Source organism: Schistocerca serialis, chromosome 9, assembly GCF_023864345.2.
Source record: "Schistocerca serialis cubense isolate TAMUIC-IGC-003099 chromosome 9, iqSchSeri2.2, whole genome shotgun sequence".
In the NCBI taxonomy this organism is placed as follows: Eukaryota; Metazoa; Arthropoda; class Insecta; order Orthoptera; family Acrididae; genus Schistocerca; species Schistocerca serialis.
The window spans coordinates 360,885,400-360,904,404 of record NC_064646.1 but is presented as its reverse complement, the minus strand read 5'-3'; the positions used below and the strand labels follow the sequence as shown (position 1 = coordinate 360,904,404).

General features: G+C 39.9%; 1 protein-coding gene across 5 annotated transcripts in view; it reads right to left on the bottom strand.

Moving 5' to 3' along the window:
- The window catches only part of LOC126418660 (serine/threonine-protein phosphatase PGAM5, mitochondrial), a 38,379-nt gene extending 22,346 nt beyond the window's left edge, over window positions 1–16,033 (bottom strand). The window contains exons 1-5 of one of the 5 annotated variants that reach the window (XM_050085543.1): window positions 15,763–16,031; window positions 15,400–15,572; window positions 15,101–15,315; window positions 3,086–3,219; window positions 343–460 (exon numbers count right to left, since the gene is read on the bottom strand). In XM_050085543.1, the coding sequence (XP_049941500.1) occupies window positions 394–460; window positions 3,086–3,219; window positions 15,101–15,315; window positions 15,400–15,572; window positions 15,763–15,935 (762 nt within the window). In that variant the 5' untranslated portion in view covers window positions 15,936–16,031 and the 3' untranslated portion in view covers window positions 343–393. Of the gene's footprint in view, window positions 1–342; window positions 461–3,085; window positions 3,220–15,100; window positions 15,316–15,399; window positions 15,573–15,762 lie in introns of those variants that run through there. The other 4 variants (XR_007575884.1, XM_050085542.1, XM_050085541.1 and 1 more) reach the window with 4 other exon arrangements.
- Between the last annotated feature and the right edge of the window lie 2,972 nt (window positions 16,034–19,005).

Genomic DNA, 19,005 nt, shown 5'->3' with positions numbered 1-19,005 from the left:
CAGCGATGCAGCTCCGAAAACAATCTCCTACGGCGACTAATGCGATACTGATGAGCTGAATACGTCTGTATCTAGTTAACTGACAGGCAGATGGCACCACACAGCTGCCAGTGTATTGGTTGTACAACAGTGAGTGAACGAAGTGCAGCTGGTGTCTCTCAGACACCGACCACTCCAGGGTTAAAACAAACACTTGCATTATCAGGAGATCCAAGTTTGAGTCACGGTCTGGCACAAACTTTCAATTTTCAACACTGAAATGTCTGATTGCAGCTAGTGTTGGTCTTCTCTTTGAAATTTGATATATATATATTTCTGCAAGAAGTCATGCTTTTAGTTTCTGTGGCTTTAAAATGCCAAATTGTTGATTTACTTGCATGATATGTTACCTTGTTATCCTCCTCCTCCGAAAACATGCTGGTAATTATTAATATGAATAGGCAGTGGAGAAGAACGGGATCTGGAATGAAGTAAATTTATGAACAAGGAGAAATAAACCATCAGTGCAATGTGGCCAGAATACATATGGAAAGCATAGTGAGGTAAGACAAAGGAAAATACTATGCAAGAAAATAACCTAGAAACGACTGAATCTACAACGTATATATAACTTCATGGCAGATGGCAGAGGAAATTTACAAAAGCCTCAGTAAAAGAAAAATCAAGAGCTTGTCTGAAACAGCAAGCCATAGAAACCAAAAAACTAAATCGAGACAATTTCCAATCATTTAACTGCTGTTCCACCTTGTCTTCTTGCTGACAAATTCCTCTTCAATTAATCTGTGTAGTCGGTCACTTGCAAAATGCGATGGCGAACATAATTTTCAAGAATTGGAACTTATTACCCAATTCTACTGATTTTGATAGAAGATATATTGCAGGACATGAGAATGAGATTGCAGAGTGTGGAATGTAATGGAGGATGTAATGGTTGGAAGAGAGTGAAACTTATAGAATTCGTCTCCAAACGATGGTAAAATTTAGTTGAAGCAATTATTTACTGTTATACCCAAAAGGAAAGTGCATGCTAAACTCTTCCTTCTACTCAACATTACCGACTATAAAGTTATAATGGCTACAGCAAAACTTACTGGAGGATAAACTGTTGGCAACACTGAATGAAGGGGTACATAGAACATACAGAGAAGTTCACTGCAACTTGACTTAGATACTGAGATTGGAAAGTTTTGTTAATGGCTTGCATATCAATTTTGGGAACCATTATAATACAGCCTCAGTCCCACTGCATGGTATATATGAGGGCTGTTCACTACAGAATGATCATAATTTTTTATGGTCATAATTTCTCATGCTAAAATTTAATCTTATGATATTCTGTTAGCTTAATGTGCAACAAACACGCCGTAGTAGTTTCACTGTTGGGACTCCTGGTTCCCACCTGTGAGAGGCAGGCAAGGTCAGACATGTTCAGTATCGCCTACCACTACAATGGAGGTAACACACGCGGAACAATATGCGGCTTCGAAATTCTGCTTTTGTCTCAACAAATCTTCAGCTGAGGCCTATACAATGTTACAGGAGGCCTATGGAGAGTCTGTTCTTCCCTACAGCACAGTTTGAAGTTGGTTTAAATTTTTTAAAGAGGGGAGGCAATCAATTTCAAAGGAAGGTGGACCTGGTGGTCCAGTTACTGCTCTTATGGAAGAAAACATCAACACTGCTGCTGTCATTGTGAGAGAGGATTGACGAATTACCTTAAGATCACATTCTGAAACACTGAACATTTCATTGGCTGCCACCCACATGTTGGTGACAGAAAAATTACACGACACGTTTGTGCGCTACGGATTCCAAGACTGTTGATTCCTGAATAAAAGGACATTCGTTTGCATGTCTGCATGCAGTTAAAGTTGACGTTAGAGAAAGATCCAGAATTTCTTTCAAATGTAATCACTGCTGATGAAACTTGGCTACATCATTTTGATCCTGAGAGCAAACAGCAAAGCTCATTGTGTGAATCTCCATCACCAACCCCCAAAAAAGCAAAAGTGGTTGCTTCTGCTGGGAAAGTTATGGTCATCTCATTTTTTGATATTCGTGGAATGGTTTATCAGCATGTTGTACCTGCACACACACATCAGTAACTGGACATACTGCAGGGATATCCTGAAAACATTTCAAGTCCATATCAGGCGCAAAAGAGCACATTTCCGAGATGCAGGCTGGATGCTGCACCACAATAATGCGCGGCCGCATATTGCCAATGTTGTTGCTGAATATCTTGCAAAACTCAATGTGAAGTGCATCCCTCACCCTCCCTATAGTCCAGATTTAGCCCAATGTGACTTCTTTCTGCTCCCTAACATGAAGTAACACCTTCGTGGGAGGCATTATCAATCATCAGAAGCAGTGGTGAAGGCTGCGAATGCGATTTTATAGGACCTCTCAAAAAGTGGTTTCCAGCATGTAGTTGAAGACTGGCAGAAACGCTGGGACAAGTGCATCACATTCATGGGAGACTACTTTGAGAAGGACCATCAAAATTATGAGGATGAGTAAAGGTATGTTGCCAAAAAAAATTATGATCATTCTTTATTGAACAGCCCTGATAGATGCAAACTACAGCACCTGCATAACCACAAGAAAGTTCTTGGAAGAAACATGCTGAAAAAGTCAAAAGAAGTTACAGGACATCTGATATCTTTATAATATGTATAAATCCCCAAACTGGTTATTGATGCAACAAACCAGCTATTATTGTACACCAACCATGTGTATCTTGCTTGAATACGGAAGAGCTCTTAATCTGAACAGGTAAAAAGTTTTACTGAAACAGTAATTGTACTTCTAGACAGTAATTTTTGTATGGAAATTGCAGTACATTGAAATGCTGTCGCATTGCAAATTGTTTTTCCCATGACTAAACTGTATTTATTTTCATAATTGTTTCCTCAAGTCACTCTACACAGACCATGCATTTACTCTCTGTGCCAAGAAAATAGTATTGAGCATACAGTGAGATGATGATCTGGTCACAAATCATTTAACATTATTAATTAACAAAATTATAAAATAAAATAACTATCAGACTGTAATATGTTACACAAAAATTGAAAATACAAACCTGCACACAAAGTAGCGAATGACATTTGCATGACAGACAAGGATCTCATAGCTGTCCGAAGTTTGACTGGGTTTGGCTCTATGAAAATACTTCCTGAATGCACCCTCAATTCGAGCACCATCACGATGAAACTGCTGTCAAACAGAAGAACTGTCTTAATATTCATTCAAAAGAATGTATTTAATTAAATTAGTGTGCACCGCCCCCCTCCCCCCACTCTCTCTCTCTCTCTCTCTAAAAAAACAAAGGTCATTTACTCAGCTAAACAGAGCAGTTACCAGTTTGTGAGAGCAACAATATTGTAACTACTGTGAGGACAGCAGATTATCACTCAATAAGTTCTGAGGGGAAATTGAAACACATCAACTCACTTCTTTGAAACATTAAAATAATTTCTTTGTGATATCTGTTAGCATAAAACTACTCCCTACAAGAGCGTAAGTCAAGTTTAGCTGCATACCATACTGACCTGCCACCACAGCCACAGTTGTTAAGAGCATTTAACGAAGAGTGGTGCAGAGGTTTAAATGGCCACGTTTTCGGTTCATCTTATGCAACATCTGCTCTAAGTTAATAATGGAAACTGCCAAACTGAGGCAGCAACGGAAATGTTGCAGTTGTATCAGAGCAATTAAAATTACTTCTTTAGCCATTTAGTCACCATTGACAGGTGCTGGGTGTGTTACTATGAACCTGACGCAGAGGAGTAAATCAAGGTGTGGAAGTAGTTGGATCCATCAATGGAGAAAAAGGCATAGACCCAAACATCATAGGGCAATGTGACACTGAATGTTTCTCAGAGCTTCCCTCATGGGGTGCTAACAGATTTTGCTCACACAGTGCAAACCATCACACAAATCTCCCAATAACCTTCGTTGCAGAAGTCTGAATTTTGGCTATTCACTAAATGTGTCACCTTGCAAATCATCTTGTCATCTTTCTGAAAATGCCTGCAACACAGTGTTTTCTTCCTTCAAGAAAATAGAAAGAAGTCACCAGGTTCCATCTCAAGAGGATATGGGAGCAAGGGGAAATTTGATAGCCAAATAAACAGAATATGTGGCTGTCCTGTGGAGAATGGGCTGGGGCATTGTCGTGGAATGAAAACACCACTTTGGACTGCTACTTGTGATTCGTTTTCTCCACATTACGAGAGAATGTGGAGAAAACGAATCACAAGTAGCAGTCCAAAGTGGTGTTTTCATTCCACGACAATGCCCCAGCCCATTCTCCACGGGACAGCCACATATTCTGTTTATTTGGCTATCAAATTTCCCCTTGCTCCCATATCCTCCTGAGATGGAACCTGGTGACTTCTTTCTCTTTTCTTGAAGGAAGAAAACACTGTGTTGCAGGCATTTTCAGAAAGATGACAAGATGATTTGCAAGGTGACACATTTAGTGAATAGCCAAAATTCAGACTTCTGCAACAAAGGTTTCCACCTGGTCATCCAATGTTGGAAAAAATGTCTCTCACTGAAGAGTGATTATGTAGAAGGGCCAACACTTTACCAAGTTTCATTGTTACCCTTTTTTTGTTTTCATTGTGATGATTGAGACTTTATAACTAACCCCCGTAGTATGGCCCATGTAGTCACGATCTTTCCTCTTTTCAAAAGATGCAAGGTGTCAAATGCAGTTCAAGCAAGAGACCATGCAGTTCAAGCGAGAGACCATTCGGTAATGCGCTTGGAGAGAGAGAGAGAGAGAGAGAGAGAGAGAGAGAGAGAGAGAGGGAGGGGGGGGGGGGGCGGAGGTGCAGGAGCATTTTTCATAACATGAACTGGGCCCACTCATTCAGATTACTGTGAACATGAATCAGGACTTTTTTTTTAAATTTCAATATTGCTATTGCTGCTCCTACACCTTTATGGTTAGTACGCTGTGGAGACTTTCTTCTTAAAAGATGAAAGCCATGTTCATGGAGGAGGAGGAGGAGGAGGAGATTAGTGTTTAAACATCTGAAAAACAACGATGTCATTACAGATGGGGCACAACCTCGAATTAGGCACAGATGGAGAAGGAGTGCAGCCATGCCCTTTCAAAGGAACCATCTTGGCATTTGCCTTGAGTGATTTAGCAAAATCACAGAAAATGCAAATCAGGATGGCTGAACGCGGGTTTCAACCATCATCCTTCCAAATGCAAGTCGAGTGTGCTAAGCACTACGTTACTTCGCTCGGTCTGTGTTTACAGTTGCACGCATAGACTCCTGGTTTGACAGACACTCGTGCACCCTACCAAACATCCCCATAGTGTGGTAATTCTACAGGATCTAATTATCAACTACAGGCTTCAACTGGATATGGTATACACAAAGAAACTTGTGCACACACTTCCTCACAGAACTCAAGGTCATTGTTGACTGGGGACAGTATTGCACAGTATTAGCACACGATCTCTCATGGGGGGAGGGATGAAACTAAAACATTCACCTGCCTTAGAGATATACCGACTTGTTTTTGTGCAGCCTGTCGTTGCCAAACATAGGTAAGTCAGTGGTTTTGAAATCGGTTTCCTTAACATTCATACAAATGACCCTGTTCTATGCCAGGAGTTTGAAATCAGCTTTTATTCTATTTTCCTTTTACAAAGTACAGGAGGTTATTACAGTGGTCTGCAGTGACACAGACTGAAATCTAAAAACTTACATTACTCCTGCAGTTTTATTTTGGCTGCAATTTCCTCTTGCTTCAGAGACAGTAGTAGACTTTGTGTCACAGGTGCTTATTAGCAGCAGGAATTGCTTGTATCAGTGTTGATGTATAGAACCAAACTGCTTTCACAATAAAGGCAAATGAGAATCTAAAACAGAGGGTTGTGATTCTTTATCTCACTTTTTGGCATTCATCTCCTTACCTTCCTCTGAACATGAGGAACAATAGGTAGGTTTTACTCAGATGCTCATTTTGTCCCACAGACTGCTAAAGTCGAAGGCAGATCATGAGACAAACTTAAGCCTTTCCTTCATTTCACAAATAAACAGTTAATAAACAGTTAATACATTGCCTACACTGATCTGACTGGACCATATTATACAATGGTAATCAGTTACACTCACCAAGTCACTACTGTCCTCCTCTACTAGTTATAAGATGCAAGGGAGCAGTCATTGAAGGATATACAATACAAGAAGGGACTAGTTGCTGTATAGCCCCTGCAAGATACAATGGGTGTGATATCACTTATTTCCGATGCAGTGCCCTATGAGGATAGGAATATCTCCCACACAGGAGCCTCAAGACAAACAGTTGAATTCTTGGGTAGTGTGATTGGTGGAATGCACCTTGAGAAAAAGGCAGAAACACTCTAAAGCCTTTAGCATGTATGCTAACCACAACATATAGTATTACAATAGCGTACGAAGTTCAAGGGACAAGAATTAGGTGGATGCATAAGTTCACAGAGCTTTTGTTTTGCGTGTTGGTATTCCGGTTGCTCTAGGTTTTTTTATTGGTTGTTACTTTTCATTTTTAGTTCACTGTTGCTATTTGAGATTACATATTGCCATTTTGTTGTTTGGAGATGGTGAGTGGAGATGTGTAGGCTAGAAAATGGAGTGCCAAGTGGAGAAATCACAACACTTCCAACATATTCTTCTGTTTGAGTACAATAGAGGGGTGATAGCAGAAACATTTGTACGAGGATAATGTCATTGGCCAGAGCACAGCAAGAAAATGGTTTTCTCAGCTTAAGGAGGATCACTTTGATGTCAGTGACTGCATTCACAGGAAGACCTCCAGGGTTTCGCGAAGATTGTTTGAAAGCTTTAATCCACAATGAGCCACATCAGTGTACTCAAGAACTGGAAAATATGATGAACTGTGATCACCCTGCCATCATGCGACATTTGCATGCAATAGGGAAGGCTCAAAACTCTTGTGTATGCACACCACATCCTCTAAGCCAAAATCAGAAAAATCAGCAGGTGCCAAATGTGTATCTGCTTGCTTGTCACCAATTAGATCGTAAAGCTTGTGTTGGGAACGTGTTAATTCTCCACAGAAGTCTGCTATGCAATGTGCACATGAAGCGGGGGTTCGCATTCTGAAAGCTGCAAAGTGGAGAGTTTACATTCCATGATTACTGAACACGATTAATGACGACAATCCTGATTGCCGAATGCAATTTTGCGAATGTTATCAGCAAATGGTAACTGATGAATAACAATTTGTGACGAAGGTAGTGACGAGCCACAATTTGAACTTAATGGAACCGTGAATTGGCATAACAGTGTGTACTGGACACCGGACAATCTCAAAAGAGACTTCAAATCAAACTGCACGCCTGTGGAGTACAGCCCCAGTTGTGTGGACTGGATTCATCACTTCTTATCAGAAATGTCACAGTATGTAGTAACAGAAGGAAAATCATTGGGTAAAACAGAAGTGATATCCAGCGTTCCCAAGGAAGTGTTCTCCGCCCTCTGCTGTTCCTAATCTATATAAATGATTTAGAATGTTTGCAGATGATGCTGTCATTTATTGTCTCAGAGAGTCACCAGAAGATTAAAACCAATTTCAAAATGACATAGACATGGTTTGAAAAGTGGCAACTGTCTCTGAATAAGAAAAAGTGTGGTCTCATCCACAAGACTATGAAAAACAACCCATTAAATTTTGGTCACATGATAGATCACACAAATTTAATGACTGTCAATTCAACTAAATGCCTAGGAATTAAAATTACAGACAGCTTAAATTGAAAACATCACATAGACAATATTGTGGGAAAGGCAGAACAAAGTCTGTTTCATTGGCAGGCACTTACAAGGTGCAATACATCTACTAAAGAAGCAGCCTACACTATGCTCCTTCATCCTGCATTGCTGTGTTGTATGGGATCTGACCTAGATAGGATTGGCAGAGGGCACTGAAAAGTCCAAACAGCAACAGCTTGGTTTGTGTTATTGCAAAATAGGGAAGAAAGTGTCATGGATATGATAAGTGAGTTGGAGTGGTATTCATTAAAACAAAGGCCTTTTTTGTTGCAGCCTGGTATTTTCACAAAATTTCAGTCACCAACTTTCTCTTCTGTATGTGAACATACTTTGTCACCAACCTACACAGGGAGAAATGATCATAGTAATAAACAAGAGAAATCAGAGTTTATACACAAAGATTTAAGCCTGCATTTTCTCCACATGCTGTTAAGGAGTACAATTATAAAGAAATAGTGTGAAAGTGGTTCAAAGAACCCTCTGTCAGGCACTTAAGTGTGAACAGCAGAGCAGTGAATCAGCTATTACGAGGCTGATAACTGTATTAAATGTTATGTTCGCATGCTTAAATTTGATCCTAATTTAGCATCTTGCGTATCAATTTTGCTACTTATTTTCTGAAGTAGCTTCTCTTTTGACCCCACAAGGATGACTGAACTCTATTCCAAATTTTCCCATCACTGAAAAGCCTTGTTTGAATACTACAAACTGAATACCAGACTTCTGTATGACTAATCAATAACACAGACCACAGGCTTTGGAGGTACTCTCAAACTACATAACTTTCTCACTGCCAGTGGAAAGACGGGGTTCAACAGAAATGACAGATTTTATCCTCATGCCTTGTACACAGCTGGAGATCTAATCTGTTTGCACAGATACTATTCACTGAGAATAGGTACCCAAAGATCAATCCATGTCTCTGAATACTGCAGCAATTGGCATGCTAAGACTTCTTGTGCAAAGTGTGATATGTAACTATAATACAAGAAAATTGTCTTCTATCTTATACAATATTTCATGTATCATGATTTTTAAAAATCATTGGGAACTTTCAGACCAGCACTTTCAACTCCCATTCATAACTACTACACCCACCATCAGCTATGCGTAACCTGAAGGGCATTCAAAGAATTAGAGCAGATTAACTATGAGGGTAATCCCAAAAGTGAGGTCTCCTATTTTTTTATAAGTACAGAACTCTGTGTGGCGGTTGGTCACACTGTTATGAAGAGAGCTTCACGCACTGTGTATAAATATGCACATGCCACACTGAGGTGCTGTCTTGGCTTGGCAGCCATTGAGAATGGAGCTCCTGTTGGATGTTACCGCCAAGTGCGAACTGCACGCAGTTATTCGGTTTTTTAATGCAAAGGGCACTGCACCGATTGAAATCAATCACCAATTGATGGAAGTGTATGGTGAGTTGTGCACGGATGTCTAAAATGTTCGCAAGTGGTGTAGAGTGTTTGCAGCTGGTCGGACCGAAATTCACGAGCGGGAGACCGTTAATTTCTGAGGAGACAGTGTTGAAGGTTGAGCAAAGCATGCGTGAAGATCGGCGGATCACCCTGGGTGAACACTGCACAACGGTTCCTGAGGTTTCTCGAAGCACCGCTCACAGAACTTTAAAGGAAACATTGAATTACCAGAAGGTGTGCGCAAGATGGGTGTCACGCATGCTGACTGAGGACCCCATGTGCCAATGAGTTGATGCTTTCCGCACATTTCTTCACCGCCTTGCAGACAAACAGGACAACTTTCTGGACTCAATTGTCATGGGTGACGAAAACTGGGCATACCACTTTACACCTGAGACCAAGCAACAATCATGCCATTGAGGCATCCTTCTTCGGCAAAGCCGCGGAAATTCAAACAAACGGTCTGCCGTTAAAGTCATGACAACCGCTTTTTGGAATCTGAAAGGGTTATTGTTGGTCAGCTTTATGCCCATTGGGACCACAATTAGCGCTGACAGGTATTGTGAAACTCAAACGGGCAATTCAGAACCTGAGAAGAGGAATGTTGAGCAAGGGTGTACACATTCTCCATGACAACGCTTGCCCATACATCGCTCGGCAAACCGTAGCTCTCCTGCAACAGTTTCAGTGGAACATAATCACCCACCCACCCTATAGTCCTGACTTGACGCGCCCAGTGACTATCACCTTTGCCCTAGTTTAAAAGAACATTTGGCCAGAAAACGATTCAGCTCTGACAACGAGGTGAAAGAAGAGGTCCATAACTTTCTGAACAGCATGGCAGTGAGCTGGTATGACATGGGCATACAAAAATTGCCACAGTGTCTACAAAAATGCATCAACAGAAATAGTGATTATGTCAAAAAGTAGCTAAATGTTCATGCTGTAAACTGATGTAAACCATTGTAGAAATAAACAGTTCTATGTACTAATTAAAAAAAAATAGGAGACCTTACTTTTGGGATTACCCTCGTATATGATGGGGTCATCTCTCAGCTGCATGTGTGCCTAAAAAGTTTTCATTCAGTGTCATATATAGTGAATTCTTACAGAAGGTGTGTCTGAGCAATTTATGAGAGAAAACAATGAAACAGTAAAAGGCATTCTCTAGATTGGGCTGTGTGTACAACACAACAAATTCACTGTTTGCCAGAGCTACTACTTCACAGTTGATCCAGTAATTTGTGTAATATGAAACTGGGATGCTCACAGTAAGGCTCTTACTGCAAACTTTTTAAAGAGCCTTTATGCTTCTTGTCACGTAAGTGCTCTTTTGCGCTGGTCCTTAAGTGTCTTATTTGTAGGCAATTGCTGGAAAGTTGTTCCTCTAGTGGGTAAATATTGCCGGTAAGTAAGGCAGAATTCTTGGGCCTAATAAAAATGCTGTGTACTGTGTAGATGCCACTAGATGGAAAGATGTAGTTTTTCCATTGCTGGTCAGAAGTTAAGAATGACACTATAGTAGGCAGCAGCTGTTAAACTGGCACCCCCAGTGTCTAGCTCCAAAGGCACCACAACAGGAAGTTAATGATAACCATACACATGGTGCACCTATTATTTGCCCTACTCCACATAGTAAAATTGTAGGAATAGCATCTGCCATTCCCCGTACCAATTTCCCATGATCTTATCCCATCCCGAAGTCATTTCATGATATTCAGTGCCTTTAAGACTCCCAGTTTAAGATTCCTGAAGGGTGGTAACCAAGTTTATCACCAAGTAAGTTGATGAATTATTAACATTTAAAATTGGGCTACAGCATTATAGCAGCCACCTCCTTGTTTCCCCCTACACTTTTAGTATGTAATAGGCTGGATTCAATGTGAAGTGTACTCATATGGCTTAGACTGTTAACATGACCACTCGCATTAAGCAGGAGGTCTCAGTTGGACTCCGGTCTGGCACAAATTTTCAACTGTTACTACTGATTCATTTCAATACCCAAAGAGGCTAATGTCATTGAAAACCTTTATCAAAATCATTGGAGCCCTTTGATGATGGGTGACTATTACTGGGGTCTTGTTAGGGAGAGTGATGAATCAGCAAACAATAGAAGAGCACTGCCACATTTTTCAAATAATATGGGAGATTAAAACTGAAAATATGTTTTTAATTCATTCATATCTTCCATTGGCAAGGTGTCCATATATACATATTAAATAGTATCAAGTTCTGAATATTTATTTCTTGTCCGATTTAATTTTGTCACTGTTCGCTAGTACTTTTTGACAGTCTGTTGTATATCTAGGAAATGTGACATGGCAGAGAAAAATGGATTTCACCAGTGACTTGAGAACCCCAAAAATTAGGAATCTACCCATTTACAAACCAGACAAAAAAGGTGCGTTTAGATTTGTTGATTAATGTTATGATAGCAATAGAGTATCTCAGTACTTTGTGGAAATAGTTTAAAATGGTTTTCATAAGCATAAAATTTCCTCACAAATTTCAGTACGTAAAAAAATTCAAACGACATTCAAATAACTTGAACGCTCACTAAAATGATCCACTTGAATCATGGGATGCCTGCGAAATCACTGGCTAGCACGCTGCTCCAACTGTCATAAAGGTTGTTCGCAGCGATACCTTGTATTGGAAATTACGTTTCAGAAAATCAGTTACAACTGGTGAGTAGTAGAACACTGTACAAATACATCAATAAAAAATGACAAAAAAACTGTTTTTGAGTGTTCCAAGAATAAGAGGGTGTGTAAGCGACTTGCTCATACAGGGCTATTACAAATGATTGAAGTGATTTCATAAATTCACTGTAGCTCCATTCATTGACATATGGTCACGACACACTACAGATACGTAGAAAAACTCATAAAGTTCTGTTCGGCTGAAGCCGCACTTCAGGTTTCTGCCACCAGAGCGCTCGAGAGCGCAGTGAGACAAAATGGTGACAGGAGCCAAGAAAGCGTATGTCGTGCTTGAAATGCACTCACATCAGTCAGTCATAACAGTGCAACGACACTTCAGGACGAAGTTCAACAAAGATCCACCAACTGCTAACTCCATTCGGCAAAGGTATGCGCAGTTTAAAGCTTCTGGATGCCTCTGTAAGGGGAAATCAACGGGTCGGCCAGCAGTGAGCAAAGAAACGGTTGAACATGTGCGGGCAAGTTTCACGCGTAGCCCGCGGAAGTCGACGAATAAAGCAAGCAGGGAGCTAAACGTACCACAGCCGACAGTTTGGAAAATCTTACGGTAAAGGCTAAAGCAGAAGCCTTACCGTTTACAATTGCTACAAGCCCTGACACCCGATGGCAAAGTCAAACGCTTTGAATTTTCGGCGCGGTTGAAACAGCTCATGGAAGAGGATGCATTCAGTGCGAAACTTGTTTTCAGTGATGAAGCAACATTTTTTCTTAATGGTGAAGTGAACAGACACAATGTGCGAATCTGGGCGGTAGAGAATCCTCACGCATTCGTGCAGCAAATTCGCAATTCACCAAAAGTTAACGTGTTTTGTGCAATCTCACGGTTTAAAGTTTACGGCCCCTTTTTCTTCTGCGAAAAAAACGTTACAGGACACGTGTATCTGGACATGCTGGAAAATTGTCTCATGCCACAACTGGAGACCGACAGCGCCGACTTCATCTTTCAACAGGATGGTACTCCACCGCACTTCCATCATGATGTTCGGCATTTCTTAAACAGGAGATTGGAAAACCGACGGATCGGTCGTGGTGGAGATCATGATCAGCAATTCATGTCATGGCCTCCACGCTCTCCCGACTTAACCCCATGCGATTTCTTTCTGTGGGGTTATGTGAAAGATTCAGTGTTTAAACCTCCTCTACCAAGAAACGTGCCAGAACTGCGAGCTCGCATCAATGTTTTCAAACTCATTGATGGGGACATGCTGCGCTGAGTGTGGGAGGAACTTGATTATCGGCTTGATGTCTGCCGAATCACTAAAGGGGCACATATCGAACATTTGTGAATGCCTAAACAAACTGAGTTTTTGTATGTGTATGCAAAGCATAGTGAAAATATCTCAAATAATAAAGTTATTGTAGAGCTGTGAAATCGCTTCAATCATTTGTAATAACCCTGTAGATATCCAAATGAAGGGGGTAACTACATGTGAATTTGTGAGAGGATTATTTGGATGTAAGTAAAAACTTCATATGAATACATTTTTGCTTGTAGCACAATAGGTTACAAGCTAGACTTTTAATGCAATGTTCTGAAGATCAGTCCTCATTTGGCGCAAATTTAATGCTCCTGTCATCTGAAGTTTACTTCATTTGTAACACAATCATCTAAGAGCTTTAAATTCTATATCATAATACATTTTAATATATATTTCCATGTATTTACTTCATTTTACACCTGATCAATTTGAGCTGAATCCTAAGCATGGTGTTAAACTATTCAATGCTTTATGTAGCTCTTATTCGGAAGAATATGAGAAACCATTTAGCAATTTCTGACCACATCATTCTTCCAAAACAAGTTGTGGAAGACAATTTACCCCTTCCAACTGTCTCCATTGAGCCTGTTGCAAAGCTGTATGGTTTTTGACAAAGAGAGAAATTGAACACTGCTCAAGACCTACGAGAAAATAAAACCAAGGCATTACAATGAAATGAAAGTTGATCCTGCATAAGCAATTTCAAATCATAGTGTTTGAGCAGTTGTTAAGTATGCAATAGAACATATACTTTAAGTTTCTGCTCCATCAGTTGTATATTTTCTACTAGATAACTTTCCAGTAGTTTAAATTAATGACCTGGAGGAACAGAAAAACTGCAATGTGTAAAGCTATTGAAGGCAAACACAATGATACTCTCTGAACATTTCTCCTTCATTAGAGACTGGTCATTTAGCAGCTGGGCCACACTAGTTTATTGTCTCATTCTAATTGTATAATTCACTACATAGATTTGAAGTTGTCATTTGCTGATGGTACAGATTATAACAGTAGTGTATTTAGTAAGCATACAATTAGGGCATGAAACTGCTGAAATTTACAGTGTTTTAGACTTATTCCTCAGTAAGACAATGTGCATCATAAACCACATTTCAAATTCACCTCTGTTTCACATCACATTATCAGCTGAGAAAATTATAGCCTAACTGTGAAGACTGACAGTTTCCTTTTTGGGGATCTACTGTACACCCTACAGCTTGCCCTTCTAGACAAGCTCTTTTATGGTATTTGTTTTGTAAACAAAAACTGCCTTTTCTTGCTGCACTGTATTTTATGTATCCCAGAAGCATTATACCCTTTTACTTTTCAAGGCATCATCAGTGAGCTCTACAATGATAAAATTTAGTTTTGATATGTGTTAGGGCCTATTTGTAGTAATTAGTAACTTCCTTTTCACATGACATCCTGAAAGCCATGGTTCAAGGCAATTCTGTGGATGAGTTATGTGTATCCTAGAGCCTGGCAACTTTGGGCTGGTGTCAATTTGCCTCCATCTCTGCCAACATTTCCTGACAAATGTCACCATCACCACTAAATAGTCATTTTCTTATGTTTCATTTGTATTCACAGCAGTATTATGACAGTACAATGCAATTTCAACTACAAGACTGTAGCACTTAAATACGCTGCCTTCTCTGCAACATGATTGATATATTCCTGCTGTGACACTTCTCTTTCCACATCAGCGATCACTTCCATTCCATGCACCTTCCACTAAAAGTGAAGTTCTGTAACTGACAGTGCATACATTCAACATTATGGGAATTGATAAGTGGATGCTATTTTCCAAACAACATTCTTGTTAAATGATCAAATACGGTTTTAGGAAAATTTCTTTTTGCAATAATTCGATTTTTTAAAATCAGACATACAAATACTTCTGGTTTCCAGTGTCCAACTGGTGGCTCCGGTGGTATTGGCGCACCCTCCTCCAGCATATTGCAATCCTGCACTGGTACATCTGGCAAGTAGCTATGTATAATTTTTGCAGTTTCCACAGCTCGTGCCATTGTGGAGCGAATAAGACACGTATAAGGCATATCAAGTTCCTTCAATCTCTGCCCTGTCAGAGCTGCTTGCTTCCTTCCTGTAGCAGAAGACAATCGTTACTTCATTTGGTGTCTTAATTTGAATCATTAAATCAATACTCAAAAACTTACATCTCACTTACCAAGTTCAGTTAAAACTCTTTCGGCGTCCGTTTCGCCAGATAGGTTATATTGACCATGACGTATCAGTATTAAATTACGTGTAGCAGTTGACTTTTGTTTCTCTAACTCCTCGTTATACCTATTGTCATCTGAACTCCCTTTGGAAGATTTTACAAGTGAGGTTGGCTCCATCCTGTAAGAATTGAGAATATACGCTACGTCCAACATCACAAAAGTAAGGAGGGTTAACGTTTACAGAGTCAAATAGATTTTTGCAACTGTAGTAAGTTAAGGAACCCCAACGCAAGTCAGCAGTTTTTCACGGCATAAGAACATACAATACCAAACACTTGAAGAGGTATTTTGATATAAGCTATACAAACCTATCCCAGTTTTTGTCCCATTTAACACTTGGTGTAAAATTATCCGTGTAAGCTGCCTGCAAGGCCTGTTTCCTGTTTCTATCGAAAATAAGTCCATAGTATACTATAGCTGCACCCCCACAAGCGCTAAGACCTGCAATCACATAATTCTTCAGCCTTGCAACGGAAACCATAATTACTGTCCACACATCCAATCTCAATCGCACAACTTATCTCCCATGTGCCTGCCCACACACACACACACACACACACACAGTTGGTTTGTTTATATCCCTGGCATATCTTTCCTGATAAACTCTCAAGATTACTGACGCCAAACATCATCAGAGGGAAACACGGGTATCACAGCACTTCCTGCTAATATGACGTCAGCACAGTCGAACATTAAAGTCGCGACCACAGTCTAAAGGTGCGTTTACACTGCCATTTGTATCGGCACATGTATGAGATACATGTATATGCGACTTTGCGACATGTATCGTGACTTGTATGAGTTGACAAGTATCAACCTCATACATGTATGAGCGTGCGTTTACACTGGTTGATATGTATCACTGTGCGATAGCTTTCGACGACGATTTGGAAGATTTCACATTTTTATGTGCTGGTACACTTGCTCTTTTGGAAGATGATAGGAAGAAAAGGCGGAGGAAGCGTAGATGGTGGCAGAGAGAGTTTCTCGCGAATTAACGCTAAAGGATGACGCACATTTTAGAAATTATGTTAGGATGAGTATGGAGGATTTCCGCGGTTTGTTATCACTTGTGGCTCCTCTTGTGTCCAAAACCAACACAAACTTTCGGGAAGCGATTCCACCAGAGGATCAGTTGGCAGTAACTCTCCGTTTTTTGGCCACTGGGGATTCCTCTTGAAACGAAGATTTCATTACAAAACATTTGCATTGTCGCGCGATTGCTAATGCCAACGTCTCACACACGATTGTCGGCATCTGTTGTCAACATTATCACGCGAGGCCGCCGGAATAATAGCAAAAAATTGATATGCGTGCCAGATGCATGAAAAAATTATAGAATGTATTACATACTCTGATGTATATAAAACTTTTACCTTCACTTCTTGGAATAAAACTTGCACAATAGCCTCGCAAACACGAAGAATAATGTTGCATATGGCACTTTTTGATGTTCTATGCAGATACATTAACGTCGAAACGATAGTCAGAACCTCCAAAAATCAAACAGCCGCCAAAGACCCTGGTACTACACATGCGCTAATCGTCAAAATAAGCAGCAGGCGACAAGACGACAGGAAATGATAGTACTGCGCATGCGCGAGTTCTTCAAATGTCGCTCATACAAGGCGCGTATATGGCCATAAAGCGATATACAAAATGTATATGCAACATGTATGAGCTCGAGGGTCCGCATACAAGTTCCGTGAATTTTTGTATGAGGTGATGTATCGCGACATGTCAAGGTACGTTTACACTGGGATACATGTATCGCGACATGTATGAGCGACATGTCAATTTAATCCCAGTGTAAACGTACCTTCATATAGGGATTTCCGGTAGCACGACGTTGGTTTGGTCCCAGGCCACTTGGAGCGCTGCAAGTTTAGCAATTTATAGTCTCGTGTTCCTATTGGCTGACGTAGTCTTCCATAATTGTTTTGGTATCGTAGCAACGTGATCGTGATTTTTCGTTTAAATTGCAGTGTAAGTATGTTGCTATTATTCTGCTTAATTTTTGGATGCATTCGTAATATTTGATGGTGTGATGATTCAGTATTTACTTTTTTACTTTTGTTTAATATAAAACACGAGGTTGTATCATCACATTACGTTCTGTGGACTCTTGTATATTTGTTCCTGCAAAGAAATACAATTTCCGTTGCTCAGTTGTATTTTATAGAGAATCCCATGCTAGCAGCTTTTGACATAGTTTGTATTCAACTTTCCGAATCCTGTAACGGAATATAATTCTGGCTTTGATCCGTCTTCCTTTTTGCCATGAAGTACTCTTAGTGACATAATAAGTATTATTTATTGTGCCATTTACTACATACCAAATATTGGACGTGTTACAATTGATTCGTAATGCCTTGAGTGTGTTCTATTTCCCGTTTTCGACAGTAAATATTCTGTACAGTACATAACACTCTATCCAGGTAAAAAGTATTTGTTGCTGTTGTATCGACAAAGGTTGTGTTCTCACATAATAAGACATTTGTTTCGAAGTCACACAAAGCAGGTCCTTAAAGCAGTTGAACATTTACATGTATTATTGTGGCAATATCCAATGCAGTAGAAATCTTCTCGCACTTCAATGCTCAACACAATGTAATACAGATTTACAGCTGTAACTGTTACTGATAATGTACAGTTGAATTTGGTATCTACCATGGTATCTAGATGCTGAAATATACTGAAATGGTACAATAAGCAGTGTTTCTACCGCCTGATAGCATGTTTAGCACTGTTTAACTAAGTAGTGTTGAATATTGAATATAGTGCAACTATGCTCACGCAGTTATATATAGAGTGATGTGCATATCCGTAGTAGAAATGAGAATTTGTTTCGTTTTTTCACTATTTTGTAGCAATAACACATCAGATTACAAGCCATGATAGCAGTTATCAATACTTCAGTACAGGATAGCTGCATTTAGACACAAGCTAATATGATTTTTGATAGTGAAATTAATTTCACATTGAGTTTTCTTTAACATTAATCAATGTAAACCATACCTGATCTTTTTTCTCGTTCCTAATTTTTGGTTTGAATAACATTTCAGACACATGAGGATGGATCATACACGAAGAGAAGAATCCAGTTTGAGATTGAAATTGAAATACTCGTGCAAGTTTCCTGGATGCAGGAGTAGTTATTATGTAAAAATAAATTCCAAACACAAGAATAAACATTTCTATAAATTTCCAGCTGCATCAAAAAGTGAGACTTTAAAGAAGTGGAAATTGATCTGTAATATAGATGAATGTGTCAACTGCAGTAATTGTGAGGATCATTTTTATGAAGCAGATTTTGTGAACTTTACTAGACACAGGCTAAATCCTGGTGTTATACCAAAGCACATGGAATTGGTGTTGTATCATCCTCCCCCACCCATCTGCGTTACACTGGTGGTCGTGGTGGTGGTGGTGGTGGTGGCGATTTCACCACATCGAGTGCAAATATAAGTGTGCACGAGACAGGTCACAATGCAAAATCTACAGTAATACAACGAAGCAGACCCCTTTACAGAGCACAGATGATGGTGAGT